The 24587-nt window shown below is 38.3% G+C and overlaps 1 protein-coding gene across 2 annotated transcripts in view; it reads right to left on the reverse strand.

The window, feature by feature from the left end:
* Window positions 1–24587, reverse strand: part of LOC106871981 (G protein-coupled receptor kinase 1) — a 151430-nt gene that overhangs the window by 3745 nt on the left and 123098 nt on the right. For both annotated transcript variants that reach the window (XM_089343058.1, XM_089343057.1), the window contains exons 8-16: window positions 23742–23833; window positions 21876–21975; window positions 16142–16351; window positions 15342–15436; window positions 14006–14113; window positions 13207–13273; window positions 12282–12382; window positions 11220–11382; window positions 5843–6002 (exon numbers count right to left, since the gene is read on the reverse strand). In XM_089343058.1, coding sequence (XP_089199184.1) covers window positions 5843–6002; window positions 11220–11382; window positions 12282–12382; window positions 13207–13273; window positions 14006–14113; window positions 15342–15436; window positions 16142–16351; window positions 21876–21975; window positions 23742–23833 — 1096 coding nt within the window. The remainder of the gene's footprint in view (window positions 1–5842; window positions 6003–11219; window positions 11383–12281; window positions 12383–13206; window positions 13274–14005; window positions 14114–15341; window positions 15437–16141; window positions 16352–21875; window positions 21976–23741; window positions 23834–24587) is intronic.

The raw sequence follows: 24587 nt of genomic DNA on the forward strand, positions 1-24587 counted from the left end.
CAATACATACACACATATGCAAGTAGCCATATTTATATATACCTATCCACACACACACATGGAAATACTAATATAGAGACATATTTATTGATTACTAAATATTCTGTCTCCTAATTATGTGTTCAATGTCCAACATGAAACAACTGTGAAGTCTTATTCCTTCCTTTCTTCCTTCCTTCCTTCCATCCTTGCTGCTGTGAGCAATGTCAAAACACAATAGGTTTGACTTCAATCAGTCAAAATGATTATGTTACCTTTTGATGGTGTTTAATATACATACACACGTGGAGGCAGGGTGTATTTGGGGAAAGGGGGAAAAACTGTCCAGAAAATTGAGCCCAGTAAATAACTGGGGGTTAATTTTATTGGTGACAGAAGAATAAAAGGTAAACTTGGCCCCACATTGCAAGGATGAAGGGCAAATATCAACCTATCCATGAAGGACAAAAAAAGCACATTTGACCCATCTAGGATGGATGAAAGGGCATATTAGACCTAGTTAAGATGGATGAAAGGGCATATTTGTTCTGGACAAGAAGAATGAAAGGGCAAATTTGACCCTCAGTATTAATGCCCATTTTTTCTTCTCTGTCTGTTTGGCATTCCTATGATTCTTTCATAAGTCCCCTGATCTAGATTTGGGAGATAATCACACAATCACTGTCACTTTTTTGCAACACAAATAATAGAACAAGGCTAGACAAAGAATTGTGGGGAATTAGACAAGGAATTAGAGAAATGGGCAGCTCTTTCTCTTTATCCAACAAAACAATGACATCAAAGTTTAGACACACACACACACACACACCAGTTCTTAGATGCTGTAAAGTTTAATAATTTCCAATGTTAACATTAGAATATAAAACAATTGACAAAATCTGAAAAACGAAGCAATTGAAAATAAAACAAAACCAGCAGATCAATGTAAAAACAATAGAGATTGTAATCAAAAGTGATTCAACAAGAAGACCAACAATATTTCATATACATACATATATACACAAACATGTTAGTGTTTGTTTTTATGTCAAACTATATAAAAGAATTTAACATGAAACTGAAGAATTACTCAACACATTTTAGTAGGTTACATAAAAGTACAATGAAAAACATACATAAAAAGTACATCATTGTGCGACAACTACACTATTTCAGTGAAATGGAGAAAACCATGTTTCCCTGGTTATCTAAAACTTCTAGACATTTCTACAGAATTCACTGGAGTGTTGGATGGTGAAATAATCTTGTAATGGGGATTTCTACAAAGGAATTTCCTAGCAAATTTTTAATTGGCAGACAACAGGAGGAATTATTGTTAGAGGAAAGATAAAAGATGAATGAAGAAGTCAAAGCAAAACATCGTAGTTCTTTATAATAAAAACGAGGAATGTTCTAAAATACATCTGAGGTGCAGTGGCAGCTTTGGGAGTCTTGGAGTGAGACAAGGGTTCCTGTGACCATTGGAAGGAGAGAGAGCCCTCAAGGAGCTAGAGAGGCAGAGGAATTTGGGGTTGGGTTTCTTTTGAAGGGAAAAATATGAGAAAAGAAACACGAAGGGAGAAACTCTGGAAAAAAGGGGCTCAGCTGTGAACTGAGAGCGGGAAAGAGAGATGTAACAGGAATTGCAGTGAAACACCAGGAATTATAAATGCTAATAAGATCAACTATGGAACATTGTTGATAGAAATGTTTCTGTTTATCGGCAGAAATTGAGAAAGTGTGCACAACCTATGTTTATTTAAAAGGGAAGAATGAAAAATGTGTAGGTGAAGAATTTGTGCAATTGCAACACTGGGAAAATGGGAAGAGCTGTTGGAGTGATTAGTGTTGGGCAATTAGTGTTGTTGCTAATTTGTGGTCAGTATTACCTTCTGTTGAAGGCAGAGGTTCATGATCAGATCGATTGAAAAGATGTAATAAGCGGAAATGATTGTGTTGTTGGTCACAGAAGTTGTTGTTTTGATTATCCTGAGGACTATGCTGCTGATGAGGATGAGTAGAGGGAAGAGAAGAATGAACAGGAGGAGGAGGAAGAAGGAGAGAAGAGAAAGAAGACTGGGAGGGAGAAGGAATGTGTTGCTGATGAAGGAGGCACTCGGATGTTGTTTCGTAGTCGTCAGTGGTTCTATTTGTTGTCAAGTTGGTGATGGAGGCAGGAAGGGAAGCCTCGATTTGGTTCCTGTTGCCGTTCTCGTCTGCAGGTTCGTACGTGCCGTCGTCATCTAAAGCGTATGACGGACCGTGGCGAGAGCACATGAGGAACATGGTGGACATGTGCTTAATGTGCAGATAGGTCATCACAATTGATGCCATGCTGGAGCGCTTGGGCAGTGGAACACGACCTGAAAAACCAGGCAAACACTTCACGACACTGTAGAGGTGGATTGAGCGGAACAGTCGCAACTACAAACAGATGACACCCTCCACGCCAGCCTAGAAACGAGAGGAAACCTACACAATCCCCAGCAGAGCAAACCGTGTCTTTGATATTCAGTAATTTCTTCCTAAACAGTCTCTGAGGTTTTAATAAGACAAAAATAAGATCCCCCAGAACTAATTACAATAATAGCAAGCAGTTCTTTTATTAGGAGCGTCCTTATCTTGGTTGTTGAGTCAAAATGTTTCAGTCATTGAACCCCAGGCCCTCCTCAAATCCTTGTTGTGTGCAGTATTTCGAACCAAATCTCTTATTCTATTTACAGGGGTAGGGTAGGGTAGTTTCATCATTTTACTGTCCATATCTGGGACAACCGCCCCCTCCTAGTTATGATGTTGTTTGTTTGCTCTGCTCGAATCACTGTATATAAATTAACCCACCCAGGTATTGAACTCACAGCCACTAAATATTCCTTTTATTACTTATCCCATGATACTTTAATCAACCGTTTCTATGGACTAACCCATTGTCTGGTAGGTGGGTGGTAAGATAGGGGCAGAGAAGAGATAGTAAAATTGTCACCTGCGAAGTAGTGATTCCTGCAAATTAGTGCAGTGTCTGTATGTGTGTGTGTGTGTATGTATATATACATACATATATTGTATATATATTTTAAACACACATATATATACACACACATACAACACATGTTTGTGCCATCGAGGTTTTTGGAAATTGGGACAAGAGCATGGAGGGTAAACTAGTCTGTTGAAGACTGACTGCAAACAAAACTTACCTCAAACGTAAGGATGAAAGTTGAGAGAAGAGACAAAAGCCCCCCCGCCGCACCCAACGGAAAAGAAAAAGAAAAAGAGAAAAAGAAAGAAAGAACATGTTAATAAAACATTAAGGGTCAGTTGGTAATATCTGGCATTTCTAAACATTTTTACCAGGTTTTAATAATTTTACAGTAAATGTGTGTGTGTCTGTCCCCTACCACTATTTGACAACTAATGTTTGTTTGTTTATGTCTCTGTAACTTAGCAGTTTAGTTTACAAAAGATAGAATAAGTATTAGGCTTTAAAAAACAAAAAAAAAAAAGTCCTGGGGTTGATTTGTTTGACCAGACTTTTTAACACAGTGCTCCAGCATGGCCGCAGTCTAATGACTGAAACAAATGAAAGATAGAAGATATCTGGCAAACTTGCAACTGTGGAGTAATGTAAAGAAGTATTTTGCTCAAGAAACACAATGCACTGCCCCGTCTGGGAATTGAAACCATGATCTTGCGATCATCAGTGCAGCACACAAACCGCCAGATAACATGTCTTCACTAGACATAGCAAGGCTGAGCAACAATACAGGAGACCCCACCCCTCTACTTTATTGCTGGCAGAAAAAAAAAAAAAAAAAAAAAGAATAATGATTTAACATTCTCTGATGATAATTAACACTTATTTGTTAATTATTGTTAAATCATCTTCTAAAATGAAGCCATCCATTTGATCCTGAATGATTGCTAAATGTGAAATGTCTGATTAGATAACTTATTGACCTATCAACTGTGAGCATTTGAAGATATTTTATTCTAATGCTTTGTAGTTAAATTTGCTAGAGGCACTAGATTTTAACCAGAAGGGAGATTCAATTTAGTTTGTAACTGCTATTTAACGACGCAGAAAACTAGACTCCAGTCATCAAGGACACTTCATGGCAAAATTAAATAAAAGACCATTGTGGCGGCAGTTTTAATCGCAAATTTTGTTAGGTTCTGTCTTTGTCAATTCTATCATTGCTGATTCAATTATCAAGCTAATGCTGATTAAGACCGACCTGAAAACGCTCAGCTCAGCAGTGATGGGCAATGGATTTATAAAAGAATTTGGTTGTTAACAGTAGAACACGAAAAGCATCGTGGATGTGAATCTCATCAAATGTAATTTAATCTTTCATTTGAATATTTCCTTTGAAGCTGGCTTGTTCCATATTTTGAAAATTTGTAGGTAACAACAATGTATTTCATATTTACAATGACTCTTTGTTTAAATACAAGTCCTATCTCATTTTCAAGATGGTGGTGGTGGGGGACAGGGGCAAGAAAGCTGGCATTGACTGTAGATTTAGGCATGGACAAAAGATAAGTGACTTAGTAACACTGTGAAAATATTACTCTATCAATTAACCCTTTTGATACAAACCTAACCAAGATCTCCCCTTATTTCTATGACACAAACTTGCTTTTCTGAAATGATCTAAATTAAAACCTTCCATCAGAATTTCATGCTAATTTATTTTCTAAAACACTAGCTTAATTAATGACAAGGTTATTTTAGTAAATTCTTCCTAATTTCCAAACTTAATCGAAACAAAAAAAACAGTTAAACATACAAGAGACCACAATAAATATTAAAGATTTTCATGAAATAACAGATCACATTTAAAATACAACAATGTACCACAACACACACACACACACAAACCCTGCTTACGAGAGATATATAACTAATATAAACAATACACACACACAATATATATCAAGGTTGTCCCTGTTGTTTCGTAACAGAGACATATCTGATATTTTCTTTCTGTTCAAGAACCACAGCCCATATTTTTAGAATTATATTTATTAATTAGAAAATATAACCATTAGATAGTGTCACTGACTAAAATATCTTATTTTATATTTATACCTCTACATAGTTTTATTGACTGAAGTATTTTAAATTATATTTATAAATCAGAAAATATACATCTATATAGTTTTACAGATTAAAGTATTTTAGAATTATATCTCTGTATAAGAGACTATAACCCTTACATGGTTTTAGTGACTAAAACGATTGGAAATAAAATCCACACAGGCATGGTTATGTGGTAAGAAGCTTGTCTGTCACATTGGCCAAATATCTTCTACTATAGTCTTGGGCTGACCAAAACATTGTGAGTGGCTCTTGTAGATGGAAACTGAAAGAAGCTTGTTGTGTATGTATATGTATATATATGTGTGTGTGTGTCTGTTTGTTCCTTCACCACTGCTTGACAACTGGTGATGGTGTGTTTACATCCCTGTAACTTAGCAGTTCAGTAAAAGCGACCAATAAAATAAGTACTAGGCTTCAGAAAATAAGCCCTGGGGTTGATTTGTGTGACTAAAGCCCTTCAAAGCGATGCTTCAGCATGGCCATAGTCGAATGACTGAAAAGATAAAAGGTGATTTATATTGACTAAAGTAAATTGATTGATTTCTGTTAGATGAAGGCTTTTACTAATTCTTCATTTTAAAATTAATATTAGATTTGATGGCATAAAAGATACACTAATTTCAGCAGCATACATTTCCAGTCAGTTTCAGTCACACGACGTCTCCCCTCCATCCCCATCTCAAACCCTACTACCAAAACAACACTATCAGCACAAAACCACACAAAGACAGACAGACAGACAGGAATGAAACGACCTCTGACCTTTTTCTATTTGGTCTTCTCTCTTTGGTTTTTTCTTCATTTCCAACTTGTCAGTCTCGGCATTGACAGTGTCGAAGACAGTCTCTGTAATTTCTTGTTGCCATCGGTCAGACACGGTGAGTGTAAAGTTCTCATACAGCTGTTGGTCAGATTCTGACAACTGAAGGACAAACACAAATGCAGCAGTTATTTCAAATGCATTATCTTAAATAACATTCAGTTTCAAAGAGAGACGAGGTGTTTTCTTTTTTCTATTTTTAATACAAGCACCATTCAATCAATTGCATTATTTTATACACGATTATGATATAATGAACAACATCATTTTGCTGGTTGCTGCACACACCCATCCATATTGATAGAAACAGCAGTATTTCAAACTCCCAACAGTCGACACACACATATGTATGTATATAAACAATAAATTATATATATATATATATATATATAAACAATAAATTAGAGAGAGATACAAGTGACAATCCAATCATTTATTTATAATATACTATGAATATAACAATTATCTAAACAACCAAGAATGTTACCTTATATATATATATATCCGCTGACATACTACGACGAAGTCTCCAAGATGCAGATAAGATGGAGATTTTTATTTATTTACGGCCTCAAACATCTCATACCTTCGCGCTTTAGTCTGCCCTCTATTATTTATCTTGTTTCTCTCCATGAAATTCAATTGAATTCAGTTGTCTTAAATTCATACTTATTCATTTTCTAAGCTTCCTAAATTCATGCTACGTTATATTCTATTCACCTAGAATTCATTGCTCTTTTAAAAATTACAATTTATGCATTGTTGTCTCTCAAATATTTAAAATCTACAATTAAGAGCCCTATCTACTCGCTGACGGTACCTACCCACCCCTACCCATTTTCCTTTATTCAAAAATTCTTATCGCTCCTTAAAATTATGGCTTTTAAGTGTTGATTTCTCAGCCCAAGAATTACAGCGTGATGTGCTGCTTGACTGGTCCCCCCTCTCTCTCTCTCTCTCTCTTTATATATATATGTATATATATATATATATGATGATGATGATGATCTTTTCTCCCGCCATGCCTCTGTCTACCCCTCCATCCTCTCTCTCTCTCTCTCTCTCTCTCTCGTAGTTTTTCCTTAAGGTCTTCAGGTTCTGGCTACATATAAATGAGAAATCCATCCTAAATTATCTCAATCCCTTCTCCGCTGACATACTACGACGAAGTCTCCAAGATGCAGATAAGATAGAGATTTTTATTTATTTACGGCCTCAAACATCTCATACCTTCGCGCTTTAGTCTGCCCTCTATTATTTATCTTGTTTCTCTCCATGAAATTCAATTGAATTCAGTTGTTGTCTTAAATTCATACTTATTCATTTTCTAAGCTTCCTAAATTCATGCTACGTATATATTCTATTCACCTAGAATTCATTGCTCTTTTAAAAATTACGATTTATGCATTGTTGTCTCTCAAATATTTAAAATCTACAATTAAGAGCCCTATCTACTCGCTGACGGTAACCCGCCCTCCCACCCCCTCCACCGGAAGTGCATACCTCTGTCATCCTGTCATCCTTGGCTGTCTCCCGGAACCCATCTAGTGGCTTTGGCCATCCTCTCCCCTACCTTTGGGTAGCGCATTAAGTTTGAGAAATGTTTGCAGGTTGTAGGTACTGTTTTGCTTGTGAATTCTTCCAATTGCAAGTTTTCTTTTCAGGTACACGACACTGCTTTTCCCCTTCCCAGGCTACAGGCCCACACCCCCAACACCCATACTGTTAGGATTGGCACTCTCAACGTCGGCACACTGAAAGGTAGATCTGGTGAAATTGTTGAGATGCTTGAACGGAGACGCGTAGATATGTGCTGCATCCAGGAAGTAAGATGGAGAGGAGGTTCTGCGAGGTTCCTACAGGCAAAGAACACAGGTACAAGATTTTCTGGGCAAGGAACACTGACGGGGTCGGGGGCGTAGGAATACTTCTAGCGGAGAAATGGGTGGATAAGGTAATCGAGGTCGTTAGAGTAAGTGACAGAGTACTTAAGATCAGACTAGTGCTTCATCATAGATTAGCTACTGTCATCTCAGCCTATGCACCTCAACCGGGGCTACCAGATGGTCTGAAAGACCTATTCTATGACACCCTCTTGCAAACTACCTCGTCGACGAGTGACAGGGACCTTCTCTTTGTGGCTGGAGACTTCAACGGTCATGTCGGACGTCGTGCTGGAGGCTTCCATGGCATACATGGAGGCTATGGCTTCGGTTCCCGCAACGAGGAGGGAACCAGACTGCTGGAGTTCTGTGATGCAACCGATCTTATGGTCTGCAATACCAACTTCAGGAAACCTGCCAGTCACCTAGTCACCTACCGCTCTGGCAGACACTCTAGCCAAATCGACTACATCCTCGCCAGAAATAGGGAAAGAGGGCGGCTTATAAATGCCAAAACCTACCCTGGCGAAGAATGTACCCCACAACATAGATTAGTAGTTAGCGACTTTGGGATCAAGGCAAAATGGGTGCCCAGAATTAGACAGGCTTGGAGGAGAAGGGTGTGGAAGCTTAAAGACCCTGCAAACGGACAGAGACTTAGAGACAAGTTACTTGAAGCATTTAACGAAATAGAAGGGGATATAGCATCATACAACGTGGAAGACAATTGGAGATTTCTGCGGGACAACCTGTTGAAAGCCACCGACCAGATTTGTGGGTGGTGTAAGGTCCCCTCCCGACCCAGAGTAGCGTGGTGGTGGAACAAGGAGGTAGACAGGGCTATTAGACAAAAGAAACAGGCTTGGAAGGACTGGAAGAACGGTGGTAGCAGGGAATTGTACCAATGTGCCAGAAGGGAGGCTAGGCGACAGGTTTATTTAGCCAGAGGGGAAGCAGATAAGGAAAGATTTGCCAATGTTCTGCGCCATGAGGACCAAAGACTCGAGGTATTTCGTGTTGCAAGACAGTGTAGGAGAGAGAATAGTGATGTTGTAGGAGAGAAATGTATTCGCATGGATGATGGTACGCTTGCATTAAATGAGGATGCAAAGAAAGAGGTCTGGAGATGCCACTACGATAGATTGCTTAATAAAGAGAATGAATGGGAGAAAGAGAGCCTGCCGTATGTCGACCCAATAGAGGGACCAGCTATCCGAGTTGATAGTACCAGGGTAGATAAAGCAATTAAGAGTATGAAGACCGCGAAAGCCCCCGGCCCATCAGGAATCACTGCAGAGATGCTCAAAATATCTGGCAGTGTTGGTTATAGCCTAGTCACCCGTATTACGAACCAGGTGATACACGAAGGAGTCATACCCAATGACTGGTGTAGCAGCATCATAGTCAACTGCTACAAAGGTAAAGGTGACGCTTTAGATACAAATAATTACAGAGGCATCAAGCTGTCAGATCAGGTTATGAAAGTTACAGAGAGGGTCATAGCCCAACTAATTAGGGAGCGAATCAATTCAGATGAGATGCAGTTTGGGTTCGTGCCAGGTAAAAGCACTACTGATGCCTTATTTCTAGTGAGACAGTTGCAGGAGAAATACCTAGCTAAGGATAAACCTCTGTACCTGGCTTTCGTTGACATGGAGAAAGCCTTTGACAGGGTCCCCCGATCCCTTATCTGGTGGTCAATGAGGAAACTGGGGATAGAAGAATGGTTAGTGAGAGCTGTGCGAGCCATGTACAGAGATGCTGCCAGTAAGGTGAGGGTTGGAAATGAGTACAGCAATGAATTCCGGGTAGAGGTAGGGGTCCACCAAGGTTCCGTCCTCAGCCCCCTCTTATTTATCATAGTCCTCCAGGCAATCACAGAGGAGTTCAAGACAGGTTGCCCCTGGGAGCTCCTCTATGCTGATGACCTTGCCCTAATTGCGGAGTCACTATCAGAACTAGAGGAGAAGTTTCAGGTGTGGAAGCAAGGTCTAGAATTGAAGGGCCTTAGAGTCAACCTAGCTAAAACCAAAATCCTAATAAGTAGGAAGGTAGATAAAACACAAACCCCTTCAGGTAGATGGCCCTGCTCAGTATGTAGAAAAGGAGTAGGTAGTAACTCTATAAGATGTACCCGGTGCAAGCTATGGACACATAAGAGGTGCAGCAACATCAAAGGCAGGTTAACTAGCAAGTTAGTTTTTGTTTGTGGCAGATGTTCAGGTGTAATAAAGACTGTAAACAAACAGGAAACAACTTCTATCTCATTCCAGGGTGAAAAACTAGAGGTAGTCGATAGCTTCCGCTATCTGGGCGACCAAGTTAGTAGTGGGGGTGGGTGCGCTGAAAGTGTAGCTGCTAGAATAAGAATAGCCTGGGCAAAGTTTAGAGAGCTCTTACCCCTGCTGGCGACAAAGGGACTCTCACTCAGAGTAAAAGGCAGACTGTATGACGCATGCGTACGAACAACCATGCTACATGGCAGTGAAACATGGGCTGTAACTGCTGAGGACATACGTAAGCTCACAAGGAATGAAGCCAGTATGCTCCGTTGGATGTGTAATGTCAATGTGAATACCCGTCAGAGTGTAAGTATCTTGAGAAAAAAGCTGAACATTAGAAGCATCAGTTGTGGCGTGCAAGAGAGACGATTGCGCTGGTATGGACATGTGGTGAGAATGGATGAGGATAGCTGCGTGAAAACGTGCCACACCCTAACAGTTGAGGGAACCCGTGGAAGAGGTAGGCCCAGGAAGACCTGGGCTGAGGTGGTGAGGCAAGACCTTCGTACATTGGGCCTCACCGAGGCGATGACTACTGACCGAGACCTTTGGAAATGTGCTGTGCGTGAGAAGACCCGGCAAGCCAAGTAAGATCGTTGCCAGTGCCCCTGGACTGGCTTGTGCGGGTGGCACATAAAAGACACCATTTCGAGCGTGGCCGTTTTCGTGCGGGTGACACGTAAAAGCACCCACTACACTCTCTGAGTGGTTGGCGTTAGGAAGGGCATCTAGCTGTAGAAACTCTGCCAAATCAGACTGGAGCCTGGTGTTGCCATCCGGTTTCACCAGTCCTCAGTCAAATCGTCCAACCCATGCTAGCATGGAAAGCGGACGTTAAACGATGATGATGATGATGATGATGATATATATATATATATATCTATATCATGGTATTACTGTATTGACCAGACTATTGGATGTTGTGACACCACCCCACTGGCTAGCATCGAATGGCCACCTGGCCTGACACCAATGGCTTTCTTTTTTTGGGGTTGTTGTAAAGAACAAGGTTTATGAGAAGAATCCCAAAACAGTAAATGAATGAAGAGATTACATCTCTGATGCATTCACTGAAATGAGAGAGAGAGAGAGAGAGAGAACGAACATCAGATGATGAATGTGTATGTAAGCAATGAGTGTAAATGTGAAATTACCCTGATTCCTTTTGTATCATCTTCATCAAATGAGCCAATATCAAAAGCATCTGCTGCATTCACTTCACCTCTTGGAGGAATGAGAGGCGGTGTGTAATGAAGTTGGTACACTTTGTTCCAGTCCAAGTCTTTGAAGAAAGCGTTTTCTTTCAATTCTTCAGCACTGTAATAAAATAAAAACAAAAGCAAAATGAAATCGTTCGTTAGAGACAAGTTAATTTCGATTTTCTATTTGCAACCAATTTAAATTTGGTTTAAATGTAATTACTAAGTTAGATAATAACTTTGGACAATGTCCAGACAGTTAAACTACATCATTATCAGAATTTAATAGGATATGTGTGTGTATACGTGTATATATATGTACATGTGTGTGTGTGTGTGTGTGTGTGTGTATTATTATCATTTAACGTCCACTTTCCATGCTGGCATGGGTTGGATGGTTTGATTGGAACTGGTAAGCTGGAGAGCTGCACCAGGTTCCAGTCTGGTTTGGCATGGTTTCTGTGGCTGGATGCCCTTCCTAACATGCCAACCACTCCAAGATAAATGACTGGAACAGGATATGAATTCTGGTTAAATAAGTTAAAGGATAATGGATTGAATATTGTATAGAGATCAGTCTTAAATGAAATTTCACTTTTGGTTAGAGAAAGGAAACAAAAACCCAATGGTAAAAGGTAGTGATGTCACAAAACAAGGGGAGATAATTTCAAACAAATAATTACTCAAAAGTCATTTTACCTCCCCGATGGAAGTGTGATCTTTGTGCACAGAAAGGGAACAGTTATGTTCCTGTCTGCTAGACCTCATCAGTATTGTTGAGTTTACTCGAACCTAACTGATCGATTGTGTGTGTGTGTGTTGATATGCTGGCATGTGTAAGTGTATGTTTCTGTGTGTGTGTGTGTGTGTGTAATGCTAGACATGTTTCTGTGTGCATGTGTGTGTTTAAAGACCCAACATGATTATGTCCATGTGTCTATAAACAGTATTTCCAACGCAGAGACCCAGAATCCATTCACGCTGGAATTAGTTGTGGAAAGGTTAATAAATACAAACCCTTTCCCAGTGCATCCTAATCTCTCTTCAACATCTCGCTTAAGAAGACCTTCAAGTAAGGATTTCATCTCTGATGACATGGAATCTGGCAGTTCAACATTCTAAAACAGAAAACAACAACAATCAAATACAAAAATATATCAAACAATTATTTGTGTCGTTTCGTTTCTATGGGAACGGGATTGACTGGTTGGTCTTTCTTTGAAATAAACCACTAATTGCCTGGCAGCTTAATGCTTTCAAAGAGAATATTCTTCAATGCAGCTCTCTCTCACTAATTATGGCATTCCTCAGAGAGTAATTCAAGCACAACAGAACGGCAGATCAATATGAGTGATCCACATCAATGATCTGGTGACGGTGCGTAGCTAAGTCGCTAGGGTATTCAGCTCACAACGGTAAGGTTGTTAGTTCAATACCTGGCAGTGTGCTCTGTCCTTGACCAAGACACTTTATTTCACGTTGCTGCAGTCCACTCAGCTAACAAAAATGAGTTGCACCTGTAATTCAAAGGGCCAGTCTTGTCACACAGAATCCCCCTGTGAACTGCATTAAGGGTACAGGTGCCAGCTGTTGGTAAAAAAACTAAGTCTATCATTTTAGGTCTAACCCTATAAACAGAACACAAATGGGATATTCTTCACCATTATCAATTAACATCTGTTTTTCATGTTGGCATGGGTTAGATGGTTCTGACAGGAGCTGGCAGGTCAGGGAACCAGGATCCATTGTTTACTTTGGCATGGTTTCTATGGCTGGATGCCCTTCCTAATGCCAACTACTTTGCAGAGTGTACTGAGTGTTTTTTGTGTGGCACCAACACTAGCGGGGTCACCAAGTAACTTATAAGAGGAGAGGAAATGGAGATAAGAATTTGAGAGAAAGATAGAGAGACAGTGGTCAAGAAACTAATGGCGATACTTACCATTGTCATAGTCATTCGGTCAATTTCATGTTTATCTTTGGTCTTGTGCTGCCTAAATGGACTGTGGCTAAAATAGAAAATAGCAGGAGACTAACATTTAGATGACCTGTGATAAAACCGAAAGATATTTGGGGGTATATATGTGTGTGTGTGTGTGTGTGTGCTTCAAAGCCCAAAACACTTGCAGCTGTAAAACATAATTATAATTCACAGAGAATGAAAGACGATGTTTGTTTCTTAGAATAGAATGCTGTAAACAGAATGATAGTCAGTTAGAAAATGGCAGTTTTATGCTAAAATGAAGACAACAATAGCCAGGGATTGTTTGGAATAACTTCAAAAAATTCTCCTTGTCCAAACCATAAAGAAACAATTTTTGCTTTCGATGTTCAATATTTATCAATCAACTCGAAACCTGCCGATTCCATATTTCTGAAATAACACTTTATTTCATCTTTAGAATGGAACAAATGCAGAGATTCCATTAAAGAGGCAAGAACACAACGAGAAGACATTACAGATTTGCCCACCACCAAAATTTAAAAGAAAAAAAGTAAACAATTAAAACATCAAACCATGCAAAATAGTGAAATTTTTATAGATTTAGTAATTATCTCTTTATTATAATTGAAATTATCAATTAAGATCACGCCTCCACCCCCTCCAAATAACAAAACCAGAAAATCTGCCTCAAAGAATTCTGTCTGATTCATGTAAACATAGGAAAGTGGACATTAAAACAATGATGATGATGATGGTGACTAAAGCAATGGAGTGAAAAGGAAACATTTTGACTTACCCTTTTAGTAGTTTGTACAGCATGCATCCGAAGGAAAACCAGTCAGCACTGGAATCGTATGCAACGCCTTTAGCTAAGACTTCAGGAGCCATGTAACCATGGGTTCCTCTGTCGGTGGGGGTTAGAAGAAGAAAAGGAAATAGTAAGAATACAAACAAAAGAAATATCACAAACAACAACATCTACTGAAATATAATTGATGTCTAGAAGGGGGCTTCTATGACGGGGGGAGGGATGAATATTGTTGATTAATTGCGGACTAGACTAGTTTTTTTCAATATTTTGATGAAAATGAAGTTGACCAGGGAGGCTTTTCTAATGAGAATCAATGGAAAGGGATGGCATGAAATACCACAAGGTATTTTGTATGATGCACAAACTGATTTCTCCACTAACATTATTATATCTTATATTATCATATATTACTCTATTTTATCAGGTGAGATGACAAACGACCGAGATGCCTGGCGCCTTGTTGCACTCAAGAAGATCCATACTCCGCAGCAGAAGTGTTAAGACCAATCCTCATGGCAGCGCCATGTAAAAGCACCCATGCGGCACCAAGTAAAAACACCCAGCATGTTCTGTAGAGTGGTTGGCATTGGGAAAGGCATCCAGCCATAGAAACTATGCTAAAACAGACCAGCGTCTGGCACAGCTTGCCAGCCCTGGTCAAACCGTCCAATGCATGGACCACAGATGTTAAATGACAATGATAATGATACATAGTTGTGTATCTGTGCATGTGCACTACATGTTTGCTCATCTGTGCAGGTAAGCTACATGTTGGTCTATCTGTCCAAGTGATCCACATGAGTTGTCTGTACATTTGAGCTACATGTTGGCCTATCTGCACGCAAGCTACATGTTGACCCATCTGTGCATGTGGAATACATGTGGCTCTACATGTAGTCATGCAATCTATATTGTTGGCAAACTGTCCTAAGTTTTAGAGGGAGAGCAGGAATATGAAGAATGTTCCAAAGAAAGAAGACTGGAAAAAACAAAGAAATAAATGGTAAGAAGAAACAAAGAAATAAATGGTAAGAAAGAAAAAAATACGAAAAGAATTCCAAAGAAAGGAAGGGGGATAAAAGAGAACAAAACAAAAAAGAAAATGAAGGTAAATTCCAAATAAATAAATAAAAGAATAGAAAGAAGAAGGAATCATGATACTGATGATAATAACAATAATAATAATAATAATAATAATAATAATAACAATAATAATAACAATAATAATAACAACAATAATAACAACAATAACAATAATAATAATAGTAATAACAATAATAATGACAATAATAATAATAATAATAATAATAATAATACTCACACACTAGCATGAGGTTTCTTCTTTGAAAAATCACAGGCAAGCCCTAAATCTGATATTCTCACATGTCCTGATTCATCCAACAGGATATTTGCAGGCTGAAAAACAAAAAAAAAAGGTAAATAATAATAATAATAACAATAATAATCCTTTCAACTCTAAGCACAAGGCCTGGAATTTGTGGGGAGGGTGGGGGCAGTCGACTACATCGACCTCAGTGCGCAACTGGTACTTATTTCATTCTTTTCACTTATTTTCTTTGATTAATTGACTTTTATAAAATATTACCAGTTTCAATATCAAATATTAAAAATCCAAAGTAAAAAATTAAGAAATAATTAGAGATTAGATATTAAGATAGTTCAATCCATATTCTCTGTGTAGAAAATATATATATATATATATATATATGTGCATAAGGTGCCAAGCATGAAACTCTTGGCTCTCGAGTCACTGTGAAACTTCTGCTGATTAAAAATAATAAAAAGTATATATATACTCATGTTTTGAGTTCTAATTTTCCTATTTGTATTACCAAAATATGTGCATGTATATATAGATATACATACACACCACCCTCATGTTTATATATATATATACATACACACTCTCTCCCACAATGAACTTTATCTTGGAGATACAGAAGATCTAATGAATAAAAAGAATGTATGGTTTTTTTTCCTTATCTTTTCTTGAGAGAAAAAACAAACAAACAACTGAAACAGAAAGAAAAATGAAATAAAAGCAAAGAGAAAAAGAAGAACAAAGGAGAAAGAAGAAGAATAACTAACTGCAAAGTTTACCTTAAGATCTCTGTAGACGACGCCTCGTACGTGCATATGTTCCAAACCTAAGATCACTTCTGCAGCATAGAATCTTACTTCTTGCTCTGAGAACACACCGTGTTGGGACAAATGATAGTGCAGATCTCCGCCGTTCATTAGGTCGAGGATGAAGCATAGTTTTTCTGGAGTTTGAAATGCATATGTCATGCAGACGATGAAGGGGCACTCCTGGAGAAGAAAGGAAAGGAGGAGAAAAAGAAAAAAAAAAAACGGGTATCAATGAGTGTTGTTTGGTAATCAATCAATAATAAACAGCTAGATGGAAATATAAGTTAAAAGGAAAGAGAAAAACAAAAAGAAAAAAAACAAAAAACAAAGGAAAATTGAGTACGAGAAATGAAAGAATTTCAGGCAATTTCTTCTGATGAACTGTGTATTTTTTGTTTTTGTTTTGGCTTTTGTTTTCAGTGCTTGTCTGCTGAGCAGCAAAGACAGAAAGATCTGAAGAAATTGCTAATACAGTTAGGCATTTCACTACATTTCAATTACCATTAAAGTCAGAACAACACAGAGAGAAGAAGAAGAAAAAGAAAAAAAAAACTAAATCAAAAACCACCAACAAACAAAAACATAAAACACTATTTGTTTCTCAATTACAATCTACACACACACACACACACATTTATATACACCCATCAGTGTATATAAATGTCTGTGTGCAATATATACCATTGCCATCATTGGGAGTATTTTTTTTTTAGTTTGTTATTCTGTGCTTGCATGGTTTGGACAGATGGTTGTCTTCCACTCTAACACTGGTTTCAAATTTTGGCACAAGGCCAGCAATTTCGGGGGTGGGGCTAAATCCATTACATTGACACCCCCCTACCCACCCCAGCAATCAATTGGTACTTATTTTATCAACCTCAAAAGGATGAAAGGCGAAGTTGACCCCAGTGGAATTTGAACTCAAAATGTAAAGATGGACAAAATGCTGCTATGCACAGGTATTAGCTCACCATGTGTTACTTAGCTGTATTGTATTCTTGGAGTCTTATACAAAACAAATTTAATATACAGCTGTCAATGTCATGCAATAGTGTTGTATACAAAACTACTTTAATATAAAGCCATTAATGTTATGCAATAGTGTTGTACTAAGGTTATTGCTTTTAATCACATGTGGAAGAGTTAATTAGGACGGTAAATTTGTAGAGGGAGGAAAATACAGAAAATAGGAATGTTAAGAAATACAACACAAGACTAACAGATAGTATAGAGAAAATATTCAGAGATAAGAATAGACAAAAGGAAGATATGGAATGAAAGATGGAAGAGGTTAGACTTTAGGACAAAGGCTAAGATGATGCAATAAGATTAAAACATGGAGTAATGCTGAATTATAACCCTAGACATCACAGTGTTACAGATCATTTAGTTGACTGACCGACTGACCAACCAACCAACTAACCAAAGATGGCCTTGGGCCACAAATATCTTCAAATATTGGGAACAAGTAAGAGATCAGAAAGAAAAGAAAATAGAAGACAAAGTCGTGATGATGCAGGTGGCAGCACTGTAGTAGTGGTGATGAAACGATGATGATGATGATGATGATGATCCATTGCTGTTTGGTATTAGAGAAGTAGGAGGATTGTAGAGATTGCTCTGTTTTATAATAATCTAAGACGAACTGAAGCAAACCTATGTCCTTGCCAAATGTCCGCTCGGCTTCAATTAATATTAATTACGAGAATAGAAGAGAAATGGGAAAATTATATATATATATATATATATATATATATATATGTGTGTGTATATATATTTATCTGACATATCATATGTAATAACAGACTGTAATGATAACACAGCCACCACCACCACCCCCACTAATAGTAACGATAAAAGTAATTATAACAACAGGAATAATATCGTAAGTAATAATACAATGGACATCAAGGATATGCATGCACATATGTAGATATACACACAGATATGTGTATAAATATGGATATATCATTGTATGAATGAGTATAGGCATGTACTTATATACACACACACAAATATATACATGCATATATATATATATATATATATATATTATATGTATGTGCATTAATGTATGAATGTATGTAAGTGTAATTAAGACAACTAACAGTTGACAATCTCTAAAAGTACAGATTTGCAATATTCAAAGTGCTTTCTACACAAATCCATCTAAGTTCACATATAATCTTGTACGTTGTGTTTGTGTGTGTGTGTGTGTGTGTGTGTGTGTGTCTCTCTCTCTCACACACACAGACAAGTGCACACATATTTTCAAAGGCAATTTCCTAAGCAGAGCAGACAGTGGTCTATTAATGCCATAGTGACAAACAATGTCTGCAATAATGACAGATGTTCTCTTGGCAGAAGCTGTTAATGGAGCAGGCTTCAAGCAAGGAGGGAACCTTTAATGTGAGCAAACAAGAGAATCAGGGAAATCAAAATGAAACTGCACACCCCCATGTGGTCAAAGAAGGGTATGGGGTGGGTGGTCTCTGTATGTGTGGTCAAACAAGACTGCCAACCCCCCATGTGGTCAAATCAGAGTATGAGGCAGCCTCCGTATGTGTGGCCAAACAACAACAGCAAGAACAACAATTGAACCAGAAACCACATGGATGTGGAGCGAACATCATAACTACACAGCCATGGCCAAAAGGAGGAGCTCCAGCATGGGCACAGCCCACATGACTGAAGCCATTAAATGAATACAATGTATATAAACAAAAGCCAATACCCCCCCCACCCCCACCTACACACCCACTAAATAAAATAACATAACAACAACAACAATAAACAACTGAAAACACCTCTAAATATTTTGTTTCCGTTTTGCAGACAAAAACTCAATCAAAATGGTGCGAAAGTTTGTTGTTTTGTCTTTTGTCTTCTTTTGTTTTCTGAAACCACCCAAAACCTGATCTGTGGTCAGAAACTCATTAGGGTTCATTAAACATTCTGGAAACAGTTAATCCAATCTATTGATTGGTATTGGCAAAAGCTGAGTTACTCTCTCTCTCTCTCTCTCTTTCTTTCTACACACACACACACACTGATGGAGAGAGAGAGAGAGAGTGACAACTACAAAGAGGGGGGAGGGATAAAGAGTGAGAGAGCTATACAGATAGAAAGAAGGAGGGTGTGAGAGAGACAGATAGAGGAAAGGAGGAGAGGTGGCTATACAGATAGATAGAGGGAGGGTGAGAGAGAGAGACAGCAAAACAAAGGGAGAGAGATATAACTATACAGATAGAGAGAGGAAAGGAGGGAGAGAGATAGGTAGACAGACAGAGAGGGAGGGAGGAAGAAACAACTACATTGGTTATATACAGATAGAAAGAGATGGATAGAGAAAGAAAGAGAGATAGATAGATAGGGACGGAGAGAAATTGTCTGCTGTCATTTTGTATGGTTGCAATTAAGTCAGGAGCAGGAGCACACACAAGAACGGAAAGTGTTGCTGAAGAGGTCACAGATGTGTGACGAAAGATTTCTGGACAATGGACAGGAGTTAAGAAGATAAGAACACAGTAATAAACAAGTGAAGAACAAATATATAGTGTGTTTATTTGACAAAAACAAAATGACCATCCTGAAATACAACAATAGCTTAGTGTTCTGTTTTATTGCTTGGTTTTGTACAGCACACAACCTCTAAGACTGGATTATCTGACCATGGCAGAATTGTTAGCCATGCTGGACAGATTGTTTAGCAGCTTCTCTTTTAGCATTACATTCTGAATTCAAAGTGGACTTAGCCTTTCATTCTTTTGGGAGTTTCGATATAATCAACCCATCTTCTCAAGTATTTCAGACTTAAATTAACATAAATTAACATGAAATTTTGATGGAAGGTTTTAATTTAGACTGGCCCACCCCCACCTGCCTCCAAAAACATTTCCAGGCTTGATGCCTACTGTAGAAAGGATCATCAAATTTTACCCAGGTCAACTTTGCCCGTCATCCTCCTGGGGTTAATAAAATAAACACCAGCTGAGCACAGGGGAAGGATGTGTGTGAGTGCAATGTAATCGGCTTCCCCCTCCCCTCGAAATTGTTGGCATCTGTTCCTTCTATGCTTTTGTCAAGATGGCATTATTTAGCTATGCCCCTAACTCACCAAGCTTGCTCTTCTGAAGCCCTTGTGGTGACCTGGCAGTTAGCGTTAGGGTCAAGGTAAGGATAGGGCACCACAGCCATGTAAATAATTATTGTGCCAAATTGCATCTCGTTATCCAAAACGATGCTTTCGGGCATTTGCACAAGTGAAAATGGCTAATTTAACTTGCAACTAAGTCAACAACATGGACACAACAAAATCCAGCTTAGGAAGTTTTGGACAGATTTCATGGTAATTAATAAATTATAGTCATTAATGTGTAATGGCTTTGAACAAATGAGAATAATCTGTGGTGAGATATGGCAGTTTGGATTTTAAACTGGAGCAGAAAGTGTTTCCAGAGAATTCTTTCTTGGTTACCAATATATCACACAACAGAGATAACAGCAAAGGCTGCAAACTTGTCCATTCCATGCCATTACATAAATAACCCTTCTTCTTTCCTGAAATACTCAGACAGACACACACACACACACACACACACACACACACACACTCTCTCTTTTATATATATAAAACAGTCCCTCTCTCTCATACATATATATATATACATACATACACACAATATATATATATATATATATATATATATATATACAAGTCCCTGTGTGTGTGTGCGTGCCTGTATATATATATTACATACATATTTTACCCAGGTCAACATAAATATTCAATTTTTCACCCTTATTAAATTTTATATATATATATATATATATATATATATACAAACACACAGAAATATATATATATATATATATATTACAATATAGTAATAGAATTCATATTTGCTGATCTGTATCTGCTACCACTGGTTTCACACACACCTGTGTATGATCTTCAGGCGAATTACTACTAATTCACTTATGGCCAAAGGCTTTCAATAAAGTCTAAACCTGCAGTGTTCATGCTTTTCTAGTTGGAAGATTCCATTCCCGATGATTCATTAATCGAATGGCAATTAACATTTAAGAGAGGACCTTATAAATGCAATAGCAGTAAATGAAGTGTACTGGGTCCAATATTTAATATATTTCACAATGAAATATATTTAGTGGTAAAAAGATATGTATGTATATATATATATATATATATATATATATATATGTTTCTCTTTCATGGTGTCCCTAAAGTCTGGACACAAGGGAAATCTCATTAGCTATTTATTTTATACATTATATTTACCAATACATTTTTTACTTATCATATTTTTTTTTTACCTCTACAGATTAGATATGGCTTTGTCGAAAGAAAAAAGAATTGATCTGGTGCCTCTCAGTGGACGTGAAGGATGGTCGTGCTGAAAGATAGCAGATGGTTTTAATGCACATCATCCTCGGTGGACTCCACTTGGCTTTTCCACGGTGGCGAAAGAGGGTCAAAAAGTTTAAGGAAACTGGCAGTGTCTTGGACAATCCCCATTCTGGACGATCAAATGTATCGGACAAAACGAAAGAAACTGACACGGCTGAAATTTATACATTTATTATGACCAGCTGAGTCAAATTTGGGAAAACATGATGATGATGATGGAATAAAGAAGAAAATAAAATGTAAGTGCTGCAGGCATAAAAGAATGAACAGACTCACCCCTGTACTGACGAGAGAAAGCATAATTCTTTCATTCAATGCTAAAGTTTCTCCAGTTTTCAATTTAATCCGTTTCTTGTCCAAGCATTTCATAGCGTACCTAGGGAAAGAAAGAGAGAAAGGAAGAGAGAATGAGAAAGAGAGGTGAGACATGGTTTATCCAAAATAGCAAGTCTGGAGAAAGGGAGGAGAGGGGGAAAAGAGAAAAGGAGAGAGGAGGGAAAGATAGGGAGGGAGAGGGGAGAAAGACATGGTTTATCCAAAGTAACAAGAGTCCACAGATCAGTAAAGAGTTACCTAAACTGTTTCCATGGTGACATAAATAATAATAATAATAATGGTTTCAAAATTTGGCACAGGGCCAGCAGCTCTTTTTGAGGGGAGGAGTAAGTCAATTACATCAACCCCTCCCAGCACTTGATTGGTACTTAATTAATGAGAGGCAAAGTCAACCTCGGCAGCATTTGGAACTCAGAATGTCAAGTCGAAAGAAATGCTGCAAAGCAATTTTCGCAGCACTGTATACAACGATTCTGCTCCCTCACAACTGATTTTGTTATAAAAAGACCCATGTTTCCTATTCTGGCAGGGGTTTGATGGACCTGTAGCACACTATTAAGATCTGGACCCTTCCAACTTCCCTTCAACACCTTCGATACCCTTCCTCTGCGATGCTTACACACCACTGGCAGCATACTGCATTTCACACCACAGCAGGTGTTGTCCATTCCAGTGCAGCTCTGTATCACCTACACACACACACACCTGTGTGCACCAACTGCTGCTACCTTTGATAACCAGCTACTTTCCCCCAGTTCACTTGCACTCACCCTTTCAGGTAAGCTGATACCAAAACATTTCCCAAATAAACCACACACAACTAATTTCAACTTCAGCCGCTGCCAAATCTTCCACATTCTACACCCATCTCTCATTACCATGGCAACACGAACAAGAAAAACATCAACAACACTAACACCTCCAAGATGAGCCAACGGAGAATTCTCAATCTGGTCGCTCAAACTGCTAGAAATAGCAGGTATATTCTCTAGCAAAGCATACTCTACAATCTTACAAATAAAAAAAATGAAGGACATGTTAGGTCATGTAGTCTTAGGTGCATTACTAGTCATTGACATAAGTGGAATGTCTTGCTCAAGGACCCAAGGTTGAGTCTACCCCAAGCCTTGACACCACCAAGTCACAAATTTAACACAATGAGGTTAATACTGCAGATTGAATTTTTCTCTTTTCTTTCTTTCATTTTCTTTTTCCTTGAAGTCTGTGCGTCCTGTCAACCCTTTAGCATTTAGATAACTGTCAAATGGAATGTTTATTTATTCATATTATTTTCAATTAATCATGCATTATCTTGTGCTGTGTAGGGACCGGCGTGCCAAAAGAATAGACCCAACCTTTCCTCTGTGTGTGAGTGTGTGTGTGTGTGTGTGTGTGTGTGTGTGTGTGTGTGTGTGTGTGTTGTAAGAGGTAGCTAAAAGAGCTTTATGTAAGATTTGCACTCCGGCCTCATAAAACCCTCACCAGCAACAAATACAGAAACCGACCCCTATGGTGCAAAGGTGTAAAAGAGAATCACCAACAAATGGTGGATGCAGCGCATGTCTCCATATACTGCTACTTACTATCTCATAGCTTGAAGATTTCAATAAAATCGTTTATTATTAGAATGACATTGTAAGGTAGGTGTGAAAGACTGGTTTGAACATAAAACTGGTGGAATATTTAGGCTGGATATGGGCCCATTTAAATGGTCAAAGGTCAATAAAAAAGTTTCTAGAAAACAAAGTAAAAAAAAAACCCCACAAAAAGCAAAGAGCAACACAGACAGAAAAAGGTTTCACTTACATTTTACCAGTATCTGCTTTCCTGCACCCATATACTTCTCCGAATCCACCCCGGCCAATAATCCTATGTACACTGAAATCATTCATGGTTAACTGGAATGAAAGGAAAAAAAAAAGAAGAGAGATAGAGAAAAGAATTTAACATTTGGTGCAGGAATTCTGCAAGAAAAGAGACAAAAAAAAAAGAAAATAGTCCCACAAACATGAAAAGCCCCACAAAATAAGATCACGTGAAAACAATCTCTGCTTCATCCCAATAAGTGTGTTTATGAAGTTTGGAGGAGTGAGGTGAGTCAATTACATTTACCCCAGTATTCAACTGGTACTTAGAGTTCATCGACCCCGGATGGATAAAGGGCAAAGTTGACCTTGGGCGGAATTTGAATTCAGAATGTAAAGATGGATAAAATGGCTCTGAGTAATTTGCTCAACAAACTATAACAACATTATATCAAAGTTGTTCCTCAAATACAAATGTGTCTTACATTGAGTTTGCTTTTGCTTTTGTTTTGTTGTTTTTAATCTTTAACTGTATTTGAAAATAGAGCAGCTTTTCAGAAAGTGTCTTTATTTTGGGAAATACCTTTTAGTTCCATGATTGAATGAAGGGTAGGAGTGGGAGAGAGAGAGAGAGAGAGAGAGGAAGAGGAGAGGGAACCGAAGGGGTAGAAAGAGTGGGACAAAGACAGCAACACACACACACACACACACACATACACACTTGGATATACATATGAGAGAGATAGACAGAAGGGGTTGGTTTGAGCAAGAATTAGAAAAGGAAGAGGAAGTAGACAAAGTAAGAAACAGAATGGGGGTGGGGGGAGAGAGAGAGAGAGAAAACTGG

Source organism: Octopus bimaculoides, chromosome 26, assembly GCF_046866305.1.
Source record: "Octopus bimaculoides isolate indiv1 chromosome 26, ASM4686630v1, whole genome shotgun sequence".
Lineage (NCBI taxonomy): Eukaryota > Metazoa > Mollusca > Cephalopoda > Octopoda > Octopodidae > Octopus > Octopus bimaculoides.